Source organism: Polyodon spathula, chromosome 31 (genome assembly GCF_017654505.1).
Source record: "Polyodon spathula isolate WHYD16114869_AA chromosome 31, ASM1765450v1, whole genome shotgun sequence".
Classification (NCBI taxonomy): Eukaryota; Metazoa; Chordata; class Actinopteri; order Acipenseriformes; family Polyodontidae; genus Polyodon; species Polyodon spathula.
Genome location: NC_054564.1, coordinates 561,467 through 583,362, shown reverse-complemented (window position 1 = coordinate 583,362; position 21,896 = coordinate 561,467). Strand labels below are relative to the sequence as shown.

Here is a 21,896-nt window from a genome sequence, read left to right as displayed (position 1 = left end):
ACACAGACAGATACATGCTGTCACTCGCACAGAGATCTGTGCTGACACACGCACACACACACAGGCATCCGTGCTGACACACACACACACGCAGAGAGATGTGCTGACACACACACACACACAGAGATAGGTGCTGACACACACACACACAGACAGATACATGCTGTCACTCGCACAGAGATCCGTGCTGACACACACACACACACACGCAGACACACTGACACACACACACACATACACGATGGGCGTCTCTAGCAGTAGATCCGTGCTGACACAACACACACACACGCAGAGAGACTGGACACACACACACACACACACACACACATTAAGAAGGTCACCTGTTTCTTGTAAAATGACTTTAATTATTTGTAACTGCCGCTATTATAAATGATGCATTGGGGCTGCCTGTGTCTCCCTGATGCACAGTTTGTAAAATAATAATAATAATGGGGATGTTGATGATGATCTCTAGACGGGCGCGAGGTAGCAGCGCTGCTGGAGGATTGTGCTAGTGTGTGTGTGTCAAGATTTTATATATATATATAAATAATAAAGTGTGTGTGTCAGTCATCTCTTTATTATTAAAGATAATTGGTGTAAAAAAACAACTAAAAAAAACCCCTTCTGGTGTCTCTCTTGTAAAGGCCACAGCTGTTCTCATCTATATTATTATTATTATTTTAATCCAGGCTTGATTTTAAACACACAGATAAATGCACAATAAATCAGTAACAATTCCCTTTTGAGGGAGGGCAGAATTGTTTGCTGAAATTGCAGCTGGTTTTATTATATTTATTTATTTCACTTTAAACAGCAAGATTACAGAGAGAGAGAGAGAGAAACCAATAGAGAATTCATACAGCCTGGACTGAACACAAACCAATACAAGAATTCATACAGCCTGGACTGAACACAAACCAATACAAGAATTCATACAGCCTGGACTGAACACAAACCAATACAAGAATTCATACAGCCCGGACTGAACACAAACCAATACAAGAATTCATACAGCCCGGACTGAACACAAACCAATATGAGAATTCATACAGCCTGGACTGAACACAAACCAATACAAGAATTCATACAGCCTGGACTGAACACAAACCAATATGAGAATTCATACAGCCTGGACTGAACACAAACCAATATGAGAATTCATACAGCCTGGACTGAACACAAACCAATATGAGAATTCATACAGCCCGGACTGAACACAAACCAATATGAGAATTCATACAGCCCGGACTGAACACAAACCAATATGAGAATTCATACAGCCCGGACTGAACACAAACCAATATGAGAATTCATACAGCCCGGACTGAACACAAACCAATATGAGAATTCATACAGCCCGGACTGAACACAAACCAATATGAGAATTCATACAGCCCGGACTGAACACAAACCAATATGAGAATTCATACAGCCCGGACTGAACACAAACCAATATGAGAATTCATACAGCCCGGACTGAACACAAACCAATATGAGAATTCATACAGCCCGGACTGAACACAAACCAATATGAGAATTCATACAGCCCGGACTGAACACAAACCAATATGAGAATTCATACAGCCCGGACTGAACACAAACCAATATGAGAATTCATACAGCCCGGACTGAACACAAACCAATATGAGAATTCATACAGCCTGGACTGAACACAAACCAATATGAGAATTCATACAGCCTGGACTGAACACAAACCAATATGAGAATTCATACAGCCTGGACTGAACACAAACCAATATGAGAATTCATACAGCCTGGACTGAACACAAACCAATATGAGAATTCATACAGCCTGGACTGAACACAAACCAATATGAGAATTCATACAGCCCGGACTGAACACAAACCAATATGAGAATTCATACAGCCCGGACTGAACACAAACCAATATGAGAATTCATACAGCCCGGACTGAACACCAACCAATATGAGAATTCATACAGCCTGGACTGAACACAAACCAATGAACACAAACCAATACAAGAATTCATACAGCCCGGACTGAACACAAACCAATATGAGAATTCATACAGCCTGGACTGAACACAAACCAATATAAGAATTCATACAGCCTGGACTGAACACAAACCAATACAAGAATTCATACAGCCTGGACTGAACACAAACCAATATGAGAATTCATACAGCCTGGACTGAACACAAACCAATATGAGAATTCATACAGCCTGGACTGAACACAAACCAATATGAGAATTCATACAGCCTGGACTGAACACAAACCAATATGAGAATTCATACAGCCTGGACTGAACACCAACCAATATGAGAATTCATACAGCCCGGACTGAACACAAACCAATATGAGAATTCATACAGCCTGGACTGAACACAAACCAATATGAGAATTCATACAGCCCGGACTGAACACAAACCAATATGAGAATTCATACAGCCTGGACTGAACACAAACCAATATGAGAATTCATACAGCCCGGACTGAACACAAACCAATACAAGAATTCATACAGCCCGGACTGAACACCAACCAATATGAGAATTCATACAGCCCGGACTGAACACCGGGATGGAGAGCAGACTCCTACTGCACAGCAGTATCACCCATTCCAGGTTTTGCTACCAGCTTGATCAGCTCCAGTGTGTCTGATTATTAAACTCCTAGTGAAACCAGGACTGGATCACACTGCTGTGCAATGGGAGTCTTCTTTCCAAACACGTAATAATTTACAAGCGGGGTTGATGTTGCAAAGCAGTTTCACACACTCCAGGTTTGACTGTATGACCTCGACCAGCCCCAGTGTGTTATTATAACAAGATGAGGCGCGATCTGTTTTTATTACTGAGCTCTCCTGCACGCTGTCAGAGAGACAGGGCCAGAACGACACCTGTTCCTGACGTCATCGTGACAAGAGATCAGACACCCGGGACCGAACGCGATTCGGCAGCGCGCACACAAATCTGAAATGCAATTACAGCTAACGACCACCGGGAGGCGCTGCTGGAGCGGTGGAAACGGGGAAGCCGCTGTAGAGAAGGCTGACTCTGCCACAGATATATCTAACTATCTCTTTACAATAGGCTTCCTAATTAATCTTGGAACCCTAATTCCAGACAGAGCAATGTACACAATTATAAATGACAGTATATTCCTGTATTATTAAAACCAATATTAAGTTATAAAAGCCAGACTACATGAATATAAAAAATCTTTATATAGTCCACATTTTACCTTGGGCTTAAAACTATTGAGAAACTGGCGCCATAGCGGCTCCAGCTTGGGCGGCTCTGTGCAGTAAACTATAGAGCCCCAGATCCCACATGGAGGACACGGCGACACTGTTTCCTTCGCCTGCAGACGGAGAGGGAGTGGGCGGGGCCTCGAACGCGCGGTTTAGAAGGACCGCCCATCACTGCTGCTGCCTGCTGATTGGATTAAAATTCCCGGCAAAGCCTTCCGAATCTCTTTTTACTGGCCACGTCCGTTGTCGATTACGCCATCTACTACGACCACACCCTTACCGTTAAAAAAAAAAAAAAAAAAAAAAAAAAATCGACGGCTCGCCTTTTTTTTATTGGTCCGCTCTGATGTCATTCGATATTTCCGACCCTTCTTATTGGCCGGGGCGCTCCGTGGGCTGGTCTTACCGCCCTATAAAAGCGCGACCCCGGGCAGCGGGAGTCTTTCTTTCGTTCGGAAGCTGCAGCGGAGCGGGTTAGGACGGGACCGGTTCAGCACGCTTTAGCACGCTTTAGCACTCGAATCCGACACGATGGCATGCCCCAAGGTCTTCTTCGACATGGCTGTTGACGGCCAGGTCATCGGCAGAGTCATCATGGAGGTAATTAATTAGAATCCGGCGCTTCGGAACCGCAGATCCGCAAGTGCAGAATTAAATAGCGTGGTGCCGGTCAGCGAGCATCCGCTTGATTTCATGCATCGACCCCCATTTATATATATTAAACATGGTCGAGTCCAGTTCACAAGCCGTCTGCCTTATAATGCATTTATAAGGGTTGCTTTTTTTAATAGCAACGTTTATATTCCTAAATGCAAATTAAACGCGCGGTGCTGCATTGCAATGCACGCTGCAATCTCATGATTGGGATATATATATATATATAAAGATTTGCGTATCGGTAAAGAATCGCACGTAATTCAATGGGAGAACAGGGCATGTGTTAAGTGGGGAAGAACTCGCCGCGGAACCCACGCGTGCTCGTTTCACGCGTGGTCTTCCGCGGGCTGTCTTCTTGCCAAAGGCACCGGCGCCATTTCAGTGCTATGGTGCGAGTCGGGAGAGGCGAGGAGCCATTTTAGGGTGGAAATGCAATCTCGTGTTTTTTTTTTTTTTTGTTTGTTTTAAAGAATTATATATATATTTAAATTGCGCCGCAGCGAGCTATTGCGAAACATTCTTGCTCGATGCGCCGCAGCGAGCTATATGCGCAACTTAACCGCGTACTGCAGAGATCGTAATTGTGTGAAGCCGAGACCCGGGGGGGGGTTTGGGGGAGAGGGGGGGGGTAAATTGCATGTTAATTCTCAGTATTTCTTTTTTCTTTGTTGTTGATGTTTGGTGATCGGGAAGCCGGGTGTTTCTTTTTCCCTCTTTTGCTCCGGCTGAGCGGAGAAACGCGCCGAGTTTGATGCAATGCGGTAATGCTTTCAGTTTAAAAAATAAAAGCGGATTTTGCCTTGTTTTGAGTCTTATGGTTTGCGGGGTGGGGGTGGATGTCATTTTTCTGCGGAAGTATCTGCATATTTCCGCGGATTTCTTGCCCCTGTCCGCATTCAGGCGTGGCTTTGATGCATTGCACGATGCATGGAGTCTCCGGATCCGTGCAGTTTGCAGGGGCGGGGGAGGCACGCCGGGGTCCCGTGTCTGAGCCGCACGGCACGGTCCGTTTTAATCGCGGTGTCGGTTCGGTTCTAAGCGTGCGAGCGGAGCGGTGTGTGCGCGCTGCGCGTCCCCGGCAGGGCGCGCCTACACGTGGGCGAGGAAGGACGGCAGCGCTATGATTTATTGCACGTTTGAATAGCGTGTAAATCAAGTATTAACTTATTGCACGTTTCATATAAAAGGAGCGGAGCGCATTGCTGCTGCGAGCAGGGGCAGACGGATGGGTGTAGGGGCTGGAGGAGGGTTCACGGTGCCCCTGTAAAACGCTTACCCCTCCTTCAGTAAGGTGCCTGCGCCAGTGAAACACGCGTGTCTTGGACTGCGGGCCACGCTGCGTGCCGATTTAAGATTCCGAAAAAAAAAAAAAAAACAAAAAAAAAAACCCCAGTACTGATCGAATAGATATGTCTGTCATCGGGCCCCCCTGCACACATTAAATATTCCGAAGTATTATCTGGCTTTGAGGTATCGGTGAGGTTTAATCGGTTAACTGCAGTATTGATCGAATAGATCTGCCTGTCCATTCAGAATCGATCTACCCCCCCCCCACAAATTCAATCACATGTTGTCAATGCTAGAAGAAAAAAAGCTAGTTACATAAGTAAGCGCGGTGCAGTGGGATATGCAGCTGGTTTGGTTTAAGAATAAGCCATTAATCTCAATGCAGGTGTGCTCTTCACAGGTGAGGGGCGGGCGCAGAACGTGGGTGTCGGGGTAGCCCCTCCCATTTGGAACGCACCCGGGGGGTTCGCGTTCTGATGGGCGGTTCTGACAGACTGCAGGATGTGTTTATTATTTAATAAACTCGCCACGCCCGGGCTTTAAAAAGGGGGGGTCTGGCAGTGGAAAAATACCAGCATGAGGCGAGGGTGGGGCGCGGGTTAGTCACGCTTTGCACGGATGCGGCAGTTTCTTCCCGTTTGCAATGAACGCGATCCTAATTCTTTACAGATCGTGTTAAGATAACAGGGGGTGCTGGCGGTCTGCCAGCAGCGACTGCAGTGAAAGGGGCTTTGTTTCAGCGCCTCTATTATTGAGAAACCGGCGCCATAGCGGCTCCAGCGTGGGCAGCTGTGTGCAGCAAAACTGCAGAGCCCTGGAGCCAACATGGCGGGCACAGATGCAGTTTCATGTTTCTCAAATCTTGCATGTTTGAGGGGTTAAGTTTTCTACTTTTTTTTTTTTAAACTGTCGTGCAAGTTCTGGTGAGGGTAAGGAAGAGAAGGTGTTTTTGCGATTTCTAGCAAACATGAATGTCTGATTTTTTTTTTTTTGTTTCATGTCAAATATTTGTTTGGATGTTTGTCCAATATATAGGTAAATAGGTAGCCATCTCTCTGTCTCTCGATTCTAGATGATGCTGAAGTTTTGTCCATAGCTGTGTATTGTCTCGCTCGGGTCCCCTCCACCCCTCTTCCCTCTCTCCTGCAGCTGTCTCTAGAATGAGGAGGCACTGCGGACGACCTGTCAGGTGCAGAAGTCGCTATTCTTAGGGTTTACACCCCCCCCCCCCCTTGCACAGCATTTCACTCTGTCATCTCAAGACCTCTCATGATTTCAAAACACAGCTATGCACTGTCACTGCAGATATAACTTACTCTGATCTCAACTGGCTGCATCCTAGTTCATATTGTATTCTAGCAGTGTTAGCAGCATTATTTGCACTTACTGTAAACTGCACTGTGTAAATGAAGCTTGCACTGTAACCCTGCCCACCTTCCTGATAAGGCCTTAAATGGCGCTGCCCCTATTCAGAGAGATTTATTGCAAGAGCACTTTCCAGCACGTGATTGGAGATCAGTGCAGGCCGGGTGCGTTAGCCTGGGTCGAGCCTCTGTTCTACGGGAGACCGGGTATTTTATGCCTACGAAGTGTCCTTGGATAAAGACGTCTGTCTGATCAGTGACTTCGTTGCTAAACTGTGCTTTCAATTTTCTCTTTCAGCTCCGGGCTGATGTTGTCCCGAAGACTGCAGGTAAGACGCTGGCTCTGTGTGGTAACTGTGTCTCGAGTTAGAGAGCATTGCATTGTGGGGACCGCAGACCTGCCCTCGGCTGCGGGTTCAGTTTGTTTGCTTGCTGTAAAGTTTGCTCATTTTTCTGATGCACTTTGTCAGAAGTCGATGAAATGGAGAAGGCGATGCATGTTGAGAAGCCTCACGTGGGTTATTTCTTTATTTCTTTTTTTTTTAGAAAATTTCCGTGCGCTGTGCACCGGGGAGAAGGGTTTTGGGTACAAGGGCTCCTGCTTCCACAGAGTGATTCCTGAGTTCATGTGCCAGGTACGAGGGGGGGTGAGGAGGGGGTGCAGCGACCGCTTCTCTCTATTGCATCAGTGTGCATCTAGATCTGTCCGTATTGAATTACGTGCTTGAACGTGAACCGACTCGTGCACATAGTTTACAAAAAAAAAAACAATTTGCAACATTGAGTGAGTCTCTCGCGCTCTCTCTCTCACTCCGAAACTCCTCTGTATTAAACCCGAAGGGACCCGTGCGGACCGGACGCATGGATAGGCGCGTTTAACCCTGGTTTGAATGGGAGCAGCGCTCTGAAACCCGCTCTGCCTCTTTTCCACCCCCCCTGCAGGGCGGCGATTTCACCAACCACAACGGGACCGGTGGCAGGTCCATCTACGGGGAGAAGTTCCAGGATGAGAACTTCAGCCTGAAGCACACCGGCCCTGGGATCCTGTCCATGGCCAACGCGGGCCCCAACACCAACGGCTCGCAGTTCTTCATCTGCACTGCCAAGACTGCCTGGTGAGCCCCACTGCCCTCCACACAGCGGCCCGGACCACCCCTGGGTTTACTACCTGTGTACACTGGGGATGAACAGACTGCTGGTGAAACCTGGACTGGGGAACGCTGCTCTGCAACAGGAGTCTGATTGCCATCCCTCAATTATTGTAGCAAGGAATTGAATGAGACACCCGCTGCACAGCAGTGTGATCCAGTACTGCTTTCACAAACAAACCTGAGCTTGTTGCCTAGACACACTGGGGGCTGATCAAGCTGCTAGTAAAACCTCTCTCTATCCCCTCTCCTCCTGTCTATTGTAGTTATAACTGCAGTCTCCCCTCCTGTCCGTCTCTCGCTCTCTCAGGTTGGATATGTTTGTAATGCTTGTCTCTCCCTCCCCTCCTGTCTCACGCTCTCTCCTTCCCCCTCCTGTGTCTCTCTCTCTTTCCCTCCCCTCCTGTCTCACGCTCTCTCCTTCCCCCTCCTGTCTCTCAGGTTGGATGGGAAGCATGTTGTGTTCGGGAAGGTCGTGGAGGGGATGGACATCATCAGGAAGGTGGAAGGCTACGGCTCCTCCAGCGGTAAGACCTCTCGCAAGGTCACCGTGTTGGACTGCGGCCAGCTCTGAGACCCCTCCCCCCGGCGGGACCACCCTGATTCCACCACCGCCAGACCGTGGCCCTCACTGCATCGGCCTTTCATTTCTATATACAGAGCGGTTCTCCCCCTCCTCAGTCTTCAGATTCTCTTTTTTTTTTTTTATTTTCCGGTCTGTCAGTAAGGTTGGAACTTGCTGTGTTCTATCAGGAGTCGTCTTATTTTTTAGTTTCATTTTTGTTTTTTTTTCATGACGTCGACTGGCTTCTTGGGGTCGGACTCCAGATTGTGTGTTTAAATAAAGATCAGATGACAAAGTAAACACTTGTGTGCGTTTCTTCCTTCCAGCCTTGCTCCTGATCATTGTAATAATAGTAGATTTCATTGAGGGGAGCTCTGAACCCCAGGACTGGGTGCAGCAGCAGGGCTGGTGTGTTTCTAACTCTGCTCTTGCCTCCTGATCATTTCAATATTGATACCAGGCTTCCCTGAGCCTCAGTCTTTGCATCAGCTTAATACTGCTCGAATGCAGAGCTCGGCCCAGTTTCGCATTGTGTCCCACACCACACACACCCACGTGTTGCCCCCCATCCCCCCCCCCCCCCCCCCCCCCCCCCCCCCCCCCCCCCCCCCGTTCCTCCAGTCTGGAGAATGTGGAAAAGACAGGGTGTGATGTCATAGCTGCAGGGGGCGTGGCTTTCCTTCCTTGCTGGGTGATGGAAACTTTTCAGCTTCCTGTGAAGTTTCAAAGTCTCTCATCATGCGGACAGGTTTAGGGTTTGTCTTTGGCAGAGACTCTTCTAAAACTCAACGCTGCTCACACAAACTACTTAAACATTTATAATTGAAATAAATTTTCAAAATGTAACGTGAATGGCGTCAGGGCTCCCCAAACCCTGGTCCCGGGGGACCAGTTCTTAAACAGCGTTAGATTTCAAGTTGGCTTTAGCATGTTATAAGTAACTCGAACTCTGCAGCTGTTTATGAGCCGAGAACAAGTCAACAGGTCTAATTAAGCAAATTATCAGTTTAATTAAGGGTCTAGTTAAGTAACTGAGCGCTCAGTGGGAGTGATGGCTTGTCCCAGGTATTCAATGCTTTGGCGCCCTCTTGTGGACACACTGTAACTGCTAGGAATAAAACCCTGCACGTTAATTAATTAATTTACATTTAATAATAGTTTATAATAAGTTAGAAAAACAAACTGGTATCCCACACCAGAAGAACAGTCTTCAGCGTCAGAAATACAAATAATACATATCATTGCTTTTAATAAATAACAAGATGATGATAATAATAGATTTAGGACCTTGCTGATCAAAGATTCTTTAAAGCGGTCCCTAGAGTTTTCTAGTCTGTATATAGAGACTCTAACCCTAACCCTGTGCTTCACCACACTGTGCTCTGCTATTACTGTGGGACACTTTTACGAGGGATAATTGACCTAAAACCTGTATGACCCTATCAACCCAGTCTGAGAGTCCCGTTCGTTGCGCTCAGGTGGGCGTGTGTCAGTCTCTAAAGCTCTGCGGTCCCGTCCCGCTCAGGCCCGCGCAGGGTGAGTCAGGGTCAGGGTCTCGAGTCCGTCCCCGGGCAGGGTGAGGCAGTCCCGTGAACTATCGCCGAGGGACACCCAGGGTCCCCTCATCCACCAATCCCAGTCGGGCTACCAAGCAGGGCGAGTCCCGGCACGGCCCACCCAGCCAATCCCCAGAGTCGAGGCAAGATCAGGGTTATGGGCAGTCAAGTCCTCTGTGGTCAGTCCCGTGCAGGGGTCAGGGTGAGTCGGGGTTAGGGTTAGGGTCTCTAGCTCTGTGTTCTCGTCCCGCTCAGGGCCGTGCAGGGTTAGGGTAGGGTTAGGGTCAGGGTCTCTGCTCGGTCTCGTCCCGCTCAGGGCCGTGCAGGGTGGGTTAGGGTTAGGGTTAGGGTCTCTAGCTCTGTGTTCTCGTCCCGCTCAGGGCCGTGGTCTCTGCGGGTCAGGGTCAGGGTTAGGGTTAGGGTCTCTAGCTCTGTGTTCCCGTCCCGCTCAGGCCCGCGCAGGGTTAGGGTTAGGGTTAGGGGGTTAGGGTCAGGGTCAGGGTCAGGGTAAAATATCAATTTTATATTTCTTGCAACTCATAATACTGAACACAGTGAACTTCTGTGGGTCAGGGTTAGGGTTCTCCTGCGGTCTAGAACACCCGTGGGTTCAGGTCGCTAGGGTTTAGGGTTAGGGTCAGGGTCAGGGTCTCTGCGGTCCCGTGTCAGGCCCGCGCAGGGTGAGTAGGGTGGTTAAGAGTCTCCACTTGACTCGGGTCTCGCCCGCTCAGGCCCGCGTAATAGATGGGCCGGGCGCTTAGGGTCTCTAGTCTGGGTCTCGTCCCGATCCGTCCCGTGCCAAGACGTGGCCCGCACGCCGGGTGAGGCGTACGGAGCTCGGGTTAGGGTTAGGGTTAGGGTCAGGTCTCTGCGGTCCCCCGTCCCGCTCAGGCCCAGAGTCCGGGAGGGTGTAGTCGGTTAGTTCCCAAGAGGGAGGTCCCCACTAGAGGTCCTTAAAGGGTCCTACTGCTCTTCTCTATTCGGCTCGTCCCGGGAATTCTCATATCCCTGTGTCCCACTCAGATGAAGGAGAGGTGTTTACGCAGGTTCAGGTTCTCTAAGCGTCCCGTCCCGCCAGTCCCCAATCAGGGTAGGTCAAGGGAGGAGGTCAGGTCAGGGTCAGCGGGGGTGCGGTCCCCGTCCCGCTCATTGAGTGGATGCCGCAGGTGTGTTTTGTGTTGACCCTACAACATCGGTCAGGGTCTCTGCGGTCCCGTCCCGCTCAGGCCCGCGCAGGGTGAGTCAGTAAGCTGCTGTACTTGGCGTTGCTCTTGCTGTCAATCAGCAGGAGAGGGTTCTTCCTGTGGTGATCGATGATGTCACAGAGACTGGAGAAAAGCTGGGGAAGAGGGGAGAGGGAATTAAACATTTTATTCAAATAAAATATCAATTTTATATTTCTTGCAACTCATAATACTGAACACAGTGAACTTCTGTACCCATGTACTCCTTCCCTCCTCCCCCCTGCTCTCTCACCTCCCCTCCTCTCCCCCCCTCTCCCCTTCTCTCTCACCTCCTCTGATTTCTTGCCCTCCTTCCCCAGTGCGTACTGCTGGCTGCTCTCCAGGTAGCGCACGGGGATGTTGTAGACTTTGTGTTTGTACAGAACCACCAGAGTGTAGGGCTGCTTCAAACTTTGAGCCGAGCTGAGACGCACCAGGAATGAGCCGTCCTGAAACAGAGACACACTGAGAGACCTCCCCTGTAGGACACTGCGCAGCCGTGCGTGTGTAGTGTTTCTGTGTGTGTGTGTGTGTGTGTGTGTGTGTGCGCACTGTGTGAACGCTGAGCTGCCACTCTGCTCGTTACCTTGTTTATCCTGTAGAGCAGAGACTCGGCCATCTTGCGATCACAGGAACCAGCAAACCACTCACAGCCCTGAGAGAGAGAGAGAGAGAGAGAAGAGAGAGAGGGTCACTGTGTGAAAGAGGTATGTGAGACTTTAATGAAACAAACGCAAGTAATGTGACCCCCCCCCCCCCCCCCCCCCCCCCCCCACACACACACACACACACACACACACACACACACACACACACACACACACACACACACACACACACACCAAGTGTCAGCTGACAGGAAGGAAGTGTAAATAAACAGACACACCCACCTCGGGACCACTGGACAGAGATGACCTCACTGGCGTTGGATTGGCTGCTGAGAATAAGAGGGTGGGGACACTTAGATATGGACTCAGAGTGAGAATCCCTCTCTAGTGAAACAGCTGAGGAGACCTCCACCCTGTCACTGCAGAGATAACGCACTGTGATCCTAACTGCCTGCATCCCAGTTCATACTGGATTCTAGCAGGAAATACTCAATGACAATTAACCACTTCAACGAAAGACGTTTGAAACTAACAGAGCATAGGGAAGCATTGTAAAGCACAGAGAGGTCTGGTAAAGCACAGGGTAGCATTGTAAAGCACAGAGAGGTCTGGTAAAGCATAGGGAAGCATTGTAAAGCACAGAGAGGTCTGGTAAAGCACAGGGAAGCATTGTAAAGCACAAAGAGGTCTGGTAAAGCATAGGGAAGCATTGTAAAGCACAGAGAGGTCTGGTAAAGCATAGGGAAGCATTGTAAAGCACAGAGAGGTCTGGTAAAGCACAGGGAAGCATTGTAAAGCACAGAGAGGTCTGGTAAAGCACAGAGAGGTCTGGTAAAGCATAGGGAAGCATTGTAAAGCACAGAGAGGTCTTTTTAAAAATATATTATTTATTTAAGAATTTACATAAATCAATATAATTTAGTTATTTAATTTTTTCTCTTTACAACATTGTGGACACTGCAGTTCGTCAGCTAACCAGAGAGAGAGACAGAGAGACAGAGAGAGAGAGAGAGAGAGAGAGAGAGAGAGAGAGAGAGGAGAGACAGAGAGAGAGAGACAGAGAGAGACAGAGAGAGAGAGAGAGAGAGAGAGAGAGAGAGAGAGAGAGAGAGAGAGAGAGAGAGAGACAGAGAGAGAGAGAGAGAGGAGAGAGACAGAGAGAGAGAGAGAGAGAGAGAGAGGACAGAGAGAGAGAGAGAGAGAGAGAGAGAGAGAGAGAGAGAGAGAGAGAGTCAGAGAGAGAGATATTAATAACACCACTCAGATTAACATTAATGGGAAAATGAATGTAAATGAACAAATGAACGCTTACTGATTTCGACTGAGGCAATGGAGGCTTTGGACTGTTAGATAAAAAAAATAAAGTAAAAAAAAGCGATTTATTTATTTATTTAGAAACTTTCATACGTATCTTAATACACCCCAGAGCTACACGAAAAAACAAAAAAATACAAAACCATGACCCTGTGCTAGCAATCGGCCCCCCCCCCCCACCCCACCACCAACCCACTAAAACAACAGGCAGGTATATTCTCAGATGTTCTAAACAGAGAAGGGCAAACTGGGCTGGTCCCACAACAGCTACTGGGAGGACTGGTTCAAATAATCCAATCTCTTCAGCAGAGAAAAAAAAAACGAAGGGATCGAAGTCTCGGTTGAACTCCAGAGCGGTCGAGATAAAGGAGGTGAGTGAAAGAGGAGGAGAGTTTCGAGAAGAAGGGGGGGGGAAGCAGGAGGCATGATAAGATCAAGGGATCAGTTAATGACGGACCATGCTGTTAAAAATGAGACCAGGAGAGAGTGTGTTCATACTAGCTATAAAACATAAAACACACAGATTCTTCGTTCAAGGACCGCTCTTTGTCTAGTGTCAATACAAACGATAGCGACTGTGACTACAGTTCCCAGCATGCCTTGTGCCCTGCGGCGGTGGTGAGGGATGCTGGGAGCTGTAGTTCTTTAACTACAATGCGCTGTGCTGTGGTCGTGTATTCCAATACAAACGATACAGACCTCTGTTAAAATATATCATGCAGAGAAAGCATTGTGATTCATTCACAGAGTGAATCAGTACAGCGCTGCACACACACACACACACTGAAATCAGGGGTCCTGGTACTCACGGGGGGCTCCTGTAGTTGCAGGGTCCCGGTGAGGGGGGGGGGACCCCCGGTTTGGCTGTGTTCCGTGGGCTGGGGGGGCAGGCTGGAAATAAACACACAGACAGAATGCAATGAAAACAGAGAGAGAGAATGAGAGTGAGAGAGACAGAAGAAGAGCAGTGACAGCAAGAGAGAGAGAGAAAGAGAGAGAGAAACTCACCTGTGTTGGGTTCAAGATACAGCTCCTCATCACCATCCCCCTGCAGAGAACACAGAGAGAGCAGTGAGCAGAGACGGACCTGAACACAAAACTGAACACAGAGAGAGAGCAGCGAGCAGAGACTGGGACCTGAACACAAAACTGAACACAGAGAGACAGCAGCGAGCAGAGACTGGGACCTGAACACAAAACTGAACACAGAGAGACAGCAGCGAGCAGAGACTGGGACCCGAACACAAAACTGAACACAGAGAGAGAGCAGCGAGCAGAGACTGGGACCCGAACACAAAACTGAACACAGAGAGACAGCAGCGAGCAGAGACTGGGACCTGAACACAAAACTGAACACAGAGAGAGAGCAGCGAGCAGAGACTGGGACCCGAACACAAAACTGAACACAGAGAGACAGCAGCGAGCAGAGACTGGGACCTGAACACAAAACTGAACACAGAGAGACAGCAGCGAGCAGAGACTGGTCCAGTGGTTAAAGAAAGGGGGCTTGATACCAGGAGGGTTCAAATCCCAGCCGCTGATTCGCTGTGTGAGACCCTGAGCAAGTCACTGAACCTCCTTGTGCTCCGTCCTTCGGGTGAGACGTGAAACAAGCGAGGTCCTATTGGAAGAGACTCTGCAGCAGCAGCGGTTGTTGATGAAGCAGAGTTCACCCCCCCTAGTCTCTGTAAATTGCTTTGGATAAAAGCGTCTGCTAACTAACTCATTCATAATAATAATAATAATAATAATAATAATAATAATAATAATAATAATGTCAAGCCTGCTGGCTGTAGAGGCTTACCTGTCCTTCGTTGGGATCCAGATAGACGTCTGCAAGACAAGCGCAGAGCAGCGGGGTTAGAGGACGGCCACCAGGGCGGCGATACGTTGACCACAGAGCAGAGATATAATGCATGGAATACACAGCAGCTTTTCAATATGTATCTATATCTAGCAATGTGTTGAAAATATAATACCGTGGTTTATTTATATTTGAATGATAATGCTAAAGATTATGTAGTGCCTCTCTCTCTCTATTTATTAGCATGACTACAGTAGAAGTATTGCCAAAGAAATTACAAAATAAATAATAATTTGTTATTATTATCTTTGTCTGTGCGTGCGTGCGTGCGTGCGTGCGTGTGCGTGCGAGTGTGTGTGTGCGTGAGTGCGAGTGTGTACGTGTGTGTGTGCGTGCGTGCGTGTGTGTGTGTGTGTGTGTGTGCGTGCGTGTGTGCGTGCGTGTGTGCGTGCGTGCGTGCGTGCTGCGCTGCGGTACCTTCCTCGGGCTGGGCTGCGGGGGCGGGTCTGCGGGGCGGCAGTCGGTCAGGGGCGGGGTCTCTCTTTAGGGGCGGGGCTTTCATACCACTCCCAGGCTTCGCTTCTCGATTGATCTGCGGAGCTAAAACAAGAGAGAGAGAGAGAGAGAGAGAGAGTGAATGAGAGAGTGAGAGCGGCAGTGAGAGAGCGGCAGTGTGAGCGTGGCAGTGTGAGCGTGGCAGTGTGAGAGTGGCAGTGAGAGAGTGACAGTGTGAGAGTGGCAGTGTGAGAGCGGCAGTGAGAGAGCGGCAGTGTGAGAGTGGCAGTGAGAGAGTGGCAGTGAGAGAGTGGCAGTGTGAGAGTGGCAGTGAGAGAGTGGCAGTGTGAGAGTGACAGTGTGAGAGCGGCAGTGAGAGAGCGGCAGTGAGAGAGTGGCAGTGTGAGCGTGGCAGTGTGAGAGTGGCAGTGAGAGAGTGACAGTGTGAGAGTTGTGAGACATGTTAATTTCATGTCAGTTTGCCGATGTGATGTGTAGGAATGGGTAAAGCTGAGGGTTACGTTTCTTGGCGCTGGGGTTGAAGTACTGCTCTTCAATCTCTGGCACCGACCTCGAGATCTGCAAGAGGAGGAGAAACAAGAAGGACTGAGACACTGAGACACTGAGACACTGACACACTGCGATCACACTGAGACACTGAGATCACACTGAGACACTGACACACTGAGATCACACTGAGACACTGAGATCACACTGAGATCACACTGAGACACTGACACACTGCGATCACACTGAGACACCGAGACACTGAGATCACACTGAGACACTGACACACTGAGATCACACTGACACACACTGATCACACTGAGACACTGAGACACTGAGATCACACTGAGACACTGAGACACTGAGACACTGAGACACTGAGACACTGAGACACTGAGACACTGACACACTGACACACTGACACACTGCGATCACACTGAGACACTGACACACTGAGATCACACTGAGACACTGACAAACTGACACACTGACACACTGCGATCACACTGAGACACTGACACACTGCGATCACACTGAGACACTGACACACTGAGATCACACTGATCACACTGAGACACTGACACACTGAGACACTGACACTGAGACACTGAGACACTGCGATCACACTGAGACACTGACACACTGCGATCACACTGAGACACTGACACACTGAGACACTGCGATCACACTGAGACACTGACACACTGCGATCACACTGAGACACTGACACACTGAGATCACACTGAGACACTGACACAGTGAGACACTGACACACTGAGATCACACTAAGACACTGAGACACTGAGATCACACTGACACTGACACACTGAGACATTGCGATCACACTGAGACATTGACACACTGCGATCACACTGAGACACTGACACACTGCGATCACACTGAGACACTGACAGACTGAGACACTGAGACACTGAGACACTGACACACTGCGATCACACTGAGACACTGACACACTGAGATCACACTGAGACACTGACACACTGAGACACTGACACACTCCGATCACACTGAGACACTGAGACACTGAGATCACACTGAGACACTGACACACTGTGATCACACTGAGACACTGACACACTGCGATCACACTGAGACACTGACACACTGAGATCACACTGAGACACTGAGACACTGACACACTCCGATCACACTGAGACACTGAGACACTGAGATCACACTGAGACACTGACACACTGCGATCACACTGAGACACTGACACACTGCGATCACACTGAGACACTGAGACACTGAGATCACACTGAGACACTGAGACACTGAGATCACACTGAGACACTGACACACTGAGACACTGACACACTGCGATCACACTGAGACACTGACACACTGAGACACTGAGACCTGAGCACACACTGAGAGTCACACAGAGAGACAGACAGACAGCCCTGGCAGTGTGCTCACCTTGACAGGTCTGGGAGGAGGGATCTGTCTGGGTGTGTTACCAGGGTTCGACGACGTCCTCTCTAGAGAGAGAGAGAGACAGAGAGAGGATTTAGGCTCAGTGTTTCTGTGCACTTACTAGATCAATAGTAACCCCAACAGCCTGCAGTCAGCTACCCTACACACATAATAATAATAATAATAATAATAATAATAATAATAATAATAGTGACAACAACAGGGCTGGTAATAAGACTCCTATTGCAGAGCACTGTTACCCATTCCAGGTTTTACTAGCAGCTTGATCAGCCCCCAGTGTGTCTAGCTAACAAGCTCAGGTGTGTCTGATTATTAAACTCCTAGTGAATCCAGGACTGGATCACACTGCTGTGCAGAGGGAGTCTGATTCCCATCTGTGCTCTGTGCTGTCCCTTCGTACCCAGGTAGACATCCTCGTCCTCCTGTTGCCGGGGGGGCGGTAGTTTCATGCGCTCGCAGGGGGGTGCTTCATAAGTATCCCCGTCTTCATCGTCCTGAAACAGGAAGGGGGGATGATAACGTTGCTGGGGCTGAGAATAGGGCTGTCGTGGTTATTTATTTATGTATTTATTTTCACAAAGATACTCACAAACTCATCCGCAGGCCATCCCTTATCGCTGCCGGCTTCTGCAGTGGAAAAATACAAATCCCAGTTCAAAGCCGAGCTGTGATTTCCTTAAGGAGCAGCAGGCGTGACAGTGAGGGAGGAGGAGCGACAGAGCGGGGTCAAACCTTGCTTTTAAGACCGAGATTAAAGACTTGCTTCTCCAGTCAAAGTAACCGGACTCACACCGATCGTTGCCAGAATGCTGGGTTTTACAATTCCTGCTCATTTCTTTAAAAATGCATTTAGTTATTATTAGAGATGTTTGTCTTAATACAATTGCTGATATTACTATAATAGCAATAATGCAGGCAGGCGCATCACACAGGCTGAGGGCGGGCATGAACCTGGGTCCCCTTGCACTAAAGCACAGTGCCAATACCGCTGTAGCAAAGAGCCAACTCCTTCAGACACCGCCTCTGTGCATGCTACCCTATAGATGTATACCTATGTGTATGTATATATTATTTACACCACTTTGTTGTATTTATTTACCTTTTATTCACAATTATTTCTTTCCCTGCATTACTGTTCTTGTGTTCTTGTAACGTATATATATATATTTTTTTTTTTGCACGTAAACCTCGATCTCTCTCTCCTACTCTTCCCTGAAGGAGAAGACTTTCTGAGGTCCTGGAAGCTTGTTTATTAGACCCAATGAAAGAGATCCATCTCCTTCTCTTTGAGGGCAAGAGAATGAGGCGCGGTGACCTCATCACTCACCTGCTCTTCTGGGCGGGGCTGGGGGGACACCGAGCCTATGAGGGACAAGAGGCGGGGTTAACCCAGGTTGAAATTCTATGACATCACAATTAGATACAATGCGCTCACCGCGGGCTGGTCCATTTCACAGCAGTCAGGGGGGGGGGAGCAAGGAGGAAGGGAGGGCTGAAACAGTATTTATCTAAAGATTTGTTTAAATAGATAAAGCAGATTACAGATAAAAGAGAAACGACATTTGGGAAACAGATAAGGCATCGCAAAACACAAGCGAGAGAAACGACAGCTTGTTTTAGTGTTATTTTTTTACTAAAATAATGTCAATCGGTTTGAACGGGACCAGCCCAAATCTAAATATTATTAATGTAAATGCAGCAGTGTGCGCATGTATCAGAACACCTCCAGACCTGCCATCGAGATCATGCATATACCCGCCTGCATGGAAACCTCTGGGTGTGAGACTCTCCGTTTCCGCTCGGTAATCAGGGATACAGAAACAATAGGCACTGGGGTGTGAAAATGTTCGACCGCTTTGTGCTTTAATCAGGCGTCTTAAACAGCTTCTAAAAAGTCTCCTGCGTTTTATCATGTGTGTCTCTGTGTTCCTTTTCTCTGACCATTTTAAATGAATTGCACGTGTGCTCTGTTAAAGACATCCATTAAATGAGACAATCCCTCACTCGCCTGTTTTGCTCCAGATTTTCAGCTCCAGCGGTTTGATTTCAGAAGCACAGCAAATCAGAACTACAAAAGCAATGGGGTGCTCTGATACAGAAGCAATGGGGTGCTCTGATACAGAAGCAATAGGGTGGTGTGATACAGAAGCAATGAGGTGCTGTGATACAGAAGCAATGGGATGTTCTGATACAGAAGCAATGGGGTGCTCTGATACAGAAGCAATGGGGTGCTCTGATACAGAAGCAATGGGGTGTTCTGATACAGAAGCAATGGGATGTTGTGATACAGAAGCAATGGAGTGCTCTGATACAGAAGCAATGGGGTGCTCTGATACAGAAGCAATGGGGTGCTCTGATACAGAAGCAATGGGGTGCTCTGATACAGAAGCAATGGGGTGCTCTGATACAGAAGCAATGGGGTGCTCTGATACAGAAGCAATGGGGTGCTCTGATACAGAAGCAATGGGGTGCTCTGATACAGAAGCAATGGGGTGTTCTAATGCATGGGCACGCTGCTGTATATTAATTATTATGTATTCTTACAGCAATACTTACGGTTTCTTAAATCTGCCCAGAAAACTCTGTGAAAGACAAAAACAAAGATTGAAAAGGTAAGAAGGATCACCCTGTTATCCCGAAAGCCGTGTCTGACCCCGGTCCTGGAGAGCCGCTCCACTCCAGGTACATTGAACGGGAGAAAATTGAGACCGCAAACTGGTCTCTCTGTCTCCCCCTTCCCTCTCTCGTTCCCTCCCTCTCTCATCATGATTAACAAGGAAACACGAATGTAGTCTCTGCTGACAATGTGCCGTCTGTCTTCACACCAGCAAGCAGAACTGATGCTATCTGTGTGATTGCTGCTTCCTCTCCCTGTCTCTCTCAAACCCCCTCTCCCACGCCTGCTCCCCCCTCTCTCGCTCTTTCTCTATCTCTTTCTGTTCTAAGCTGATATGAATGCATTTAATCTGTATGCATAGACCTGGCAAAATACCAGAACCTACTGTAGCTCTGACTAAAAACTTGCTAATCTAACTTCCTTAAAAATGAGTAACAGCAGAATATATTTTACAGGATTTACTGATTAATGCCTCACTGATCTGACTGCAAGAACTCAGGAGACACCTTGTAGTTACACACTGAGAAACACACACTGAGATATACACACTGAGACACACACACTGAGATATACACACTGAGAAACACACACTGAGATATACACACTGAGAAACATACACTGAGAAACACACACTGAGATATACACACTGAGATATACACACTGAGAAACATACACTGAGAAACATACACTGAGATATACACACTGAGAAACATACACTGAGAAACACACACTGAGATATACACACTGAGAAACATACACTGAGATATACACACTGAGAAACACACACTGAGATATACACACTGACAAACACACACTGAGAAACACACACTGAGATACACACACTGAGATACACACACTGAGAAACACACACTGAGATATACACACTGAGATATACACACTGAGAAACATACACTGAGATATACACACTGAGAAACACACACTGAGAAACACACACTGAGATATACACACTGAGAAACATACACTGAGATATACACACTGAGAAACACACACTGAGAAATACACACTGAGATATACACACTGAGAAACATACACTGAGATATACACACTGAGAAACATACACTGAGATATACACACTGAGAAACATACACTGAGAAACACACACTGAGATACACACACTGAGAAACACACACTGAGAAACACACACTGAGAAACACACACTGAGATATACACACTGAGAAACACACACTGAGATATACACACTGAGAAACACACACTGAGATACACACACTGAGAAACACACACTGAGATACACACACTGAGAAACACACACTGAGAAACACACACTGAGAAACACACACTGAGAAACACACACTGAGATACACACACTGAGAAACACACACTGAGATACACACACTGAGAAACACACACTGAGATACACACACTGAGATACACACACTGAGATATACACACTGAGAAACACACACTGAGATATACACACTGAGAAACACACACTGAGATATACACACTGAGACACACTCACACAGACACGCACAAACTGAGACACACACATGCTGAGATATACACACTGAGAACACACACACACACTGGTATATAAGCAGCTGTACTTTACCATGCTCCCGAACTCCTGAGTGCACCGTGTCCAGCGCGATGTCAGTGTTCAAGTACTCTCCTCTTCTCTAACGACAAAATCCTTGGGGGGGGGGGGGGGGGGGGGGGGGGGGTGCATCGGAGACGTACCTCTCCTACAATTTTTGTCTTGACTGTCGGTTCTCACCGTCTGCAGTTGTCTTTTGAAAACAAAGGAAACAGAGAGAGAGAGAGGGAGGGAGGGAGAAGAGGTGAAAGGAAGAAAGTGCTCTTCAGAATAGAGGATGCAGGTGACCCCCCCCCCCCAGGTTAACCCTTTAAGCCCTGTGTCACTCAGCTCTATAAACTGTTGTATGTTTTGAAGCACACCTCCCTGCCCAGATACTTTCTTTGCTTCTGTGCTGCTTGACAATCCTGCATCTCACTGTGCTTCTATTTTATTATACACGTCTGGGTAACTCCTATAGTTAGTTACAAGAAAT

General features: G+C 48.0%; 2 protein-coding genes across 2 annotated transcripts; one reads left to right on the top strand and one right to left on the bottom strand.

Annotated features, from left to right (window-relative positions):
• The first annotated feature begins 3,675 nt into the window (after nucleotides 1–3,675).
• LOC121303112 (peptidyl-prolyl cis-trans isomerase-like) lies at nucleotides 3,676–8,563 on the top strand. The gene is made up of 5 exons (XM_041233581.1): nucleotides 3,676–3,842; nucleotides 6,849–6,879; nucleotides 7,097–7,185; nucleotides 7,493–7,665; nucleotides 8,140–8,563. Exons 1-5 carry the CDS (start codon nucleotides 3,774–3,776, stop codon nucleotides 8,270–8,272), a joined length of 495 nt encoding a protein of 164 aa, XP_041089515.1. The 5' UTR covers nucleotides 3,676–3,773; the 3' UTR covers nucleotides 8,273–8,563.
• A 1,717-nt stretch (nucleotides 8,564–10,280) lies between these two features.
• Nucleotides 10,281–21,477, bottom strand: LOC121303012 (SH2 domain-containing protein 6-like). The gene is made up of 17 exons (XM_041233409.1): nucleotides 21,437–21,477; nucleotides 19,785–19,810; nucleotides 18,556–18,590; nucleotides 17,818–17,855; nucleotides 17,629–17,722; nucleotides 17,211–17,272; nucleotides 15,785–15,842; nucleotides 15,246–15,368; nucleotides 14,769–14,797; nucleotides 13,973–14,012; nucleotides 13,774–13,855; nucleotides 12,963–12,993; nucleotides 11,933–12,034; nucleotides 11,629–11,697; nucleotides 11,333–11,491; nucleotides 11,014–11,158; nucleotides 10,281–10,299 (listed from the first exon to the last, which is right to left on the bottom strand). The coding sequence occupies exons 1-16, from the start codon at nucleotides 21,437–21,439 to the stop codon at nucleotides 11,042–11,044; spliced, it is 1,068 nt and encodes a 355-aa protein (XP_041089343.1). The 5' UTR covers nucleotides 21,440–21,477; the 3' UTR covers nucleotides 10,281–10,299; nucleotides 11,014–11,041.
• Between the last annotated feature and the right edge of the window lie 419 nt (nucleotides 21,478–21,896).

Bases quoted from the DNA above. Each gene is read 5' to 3' on its own strand.
- LOC121303112 (XM_041233581.1), top strand. From the start codon at position 3,774: ATGGCATGCCCCAAGGTCTTCTTCGACATGGCTGTTGACGGCCAGGTC. The intron at 6,880-7,096 runs GTAAGACGCTGG...TTTTTTTTTTAG, and splicing joins TGTTGTCCCGAAGACTGCAG to AAAATTTCCGTGCGCTGTGC. The intron at 7,666-8,139 runs GTGAGCCCCACT...CCTGTCTCTCAG, and splicing joins TGCACTGCCAAGACTGCCTG to GTTGGATGGGAAGCATGTTG.
- LOC121303012 (XM_041233409.1), bottom strand. The intron at 15,369-15,784 runs GTAACCCTCAGC...CTCTTGTTTTAG, and splicing joins CAACCCCAGCGCCAAGAAAC to CTCCGCAGATCAATCGAGAA. The intron at 12,994-13,773 runs GTGAGTACCAGG...TTTATCTAACAG, and splicing joins TGCAACTACAGGAGCCCCCC to TCCAAAGCCTCCATTGCCTC.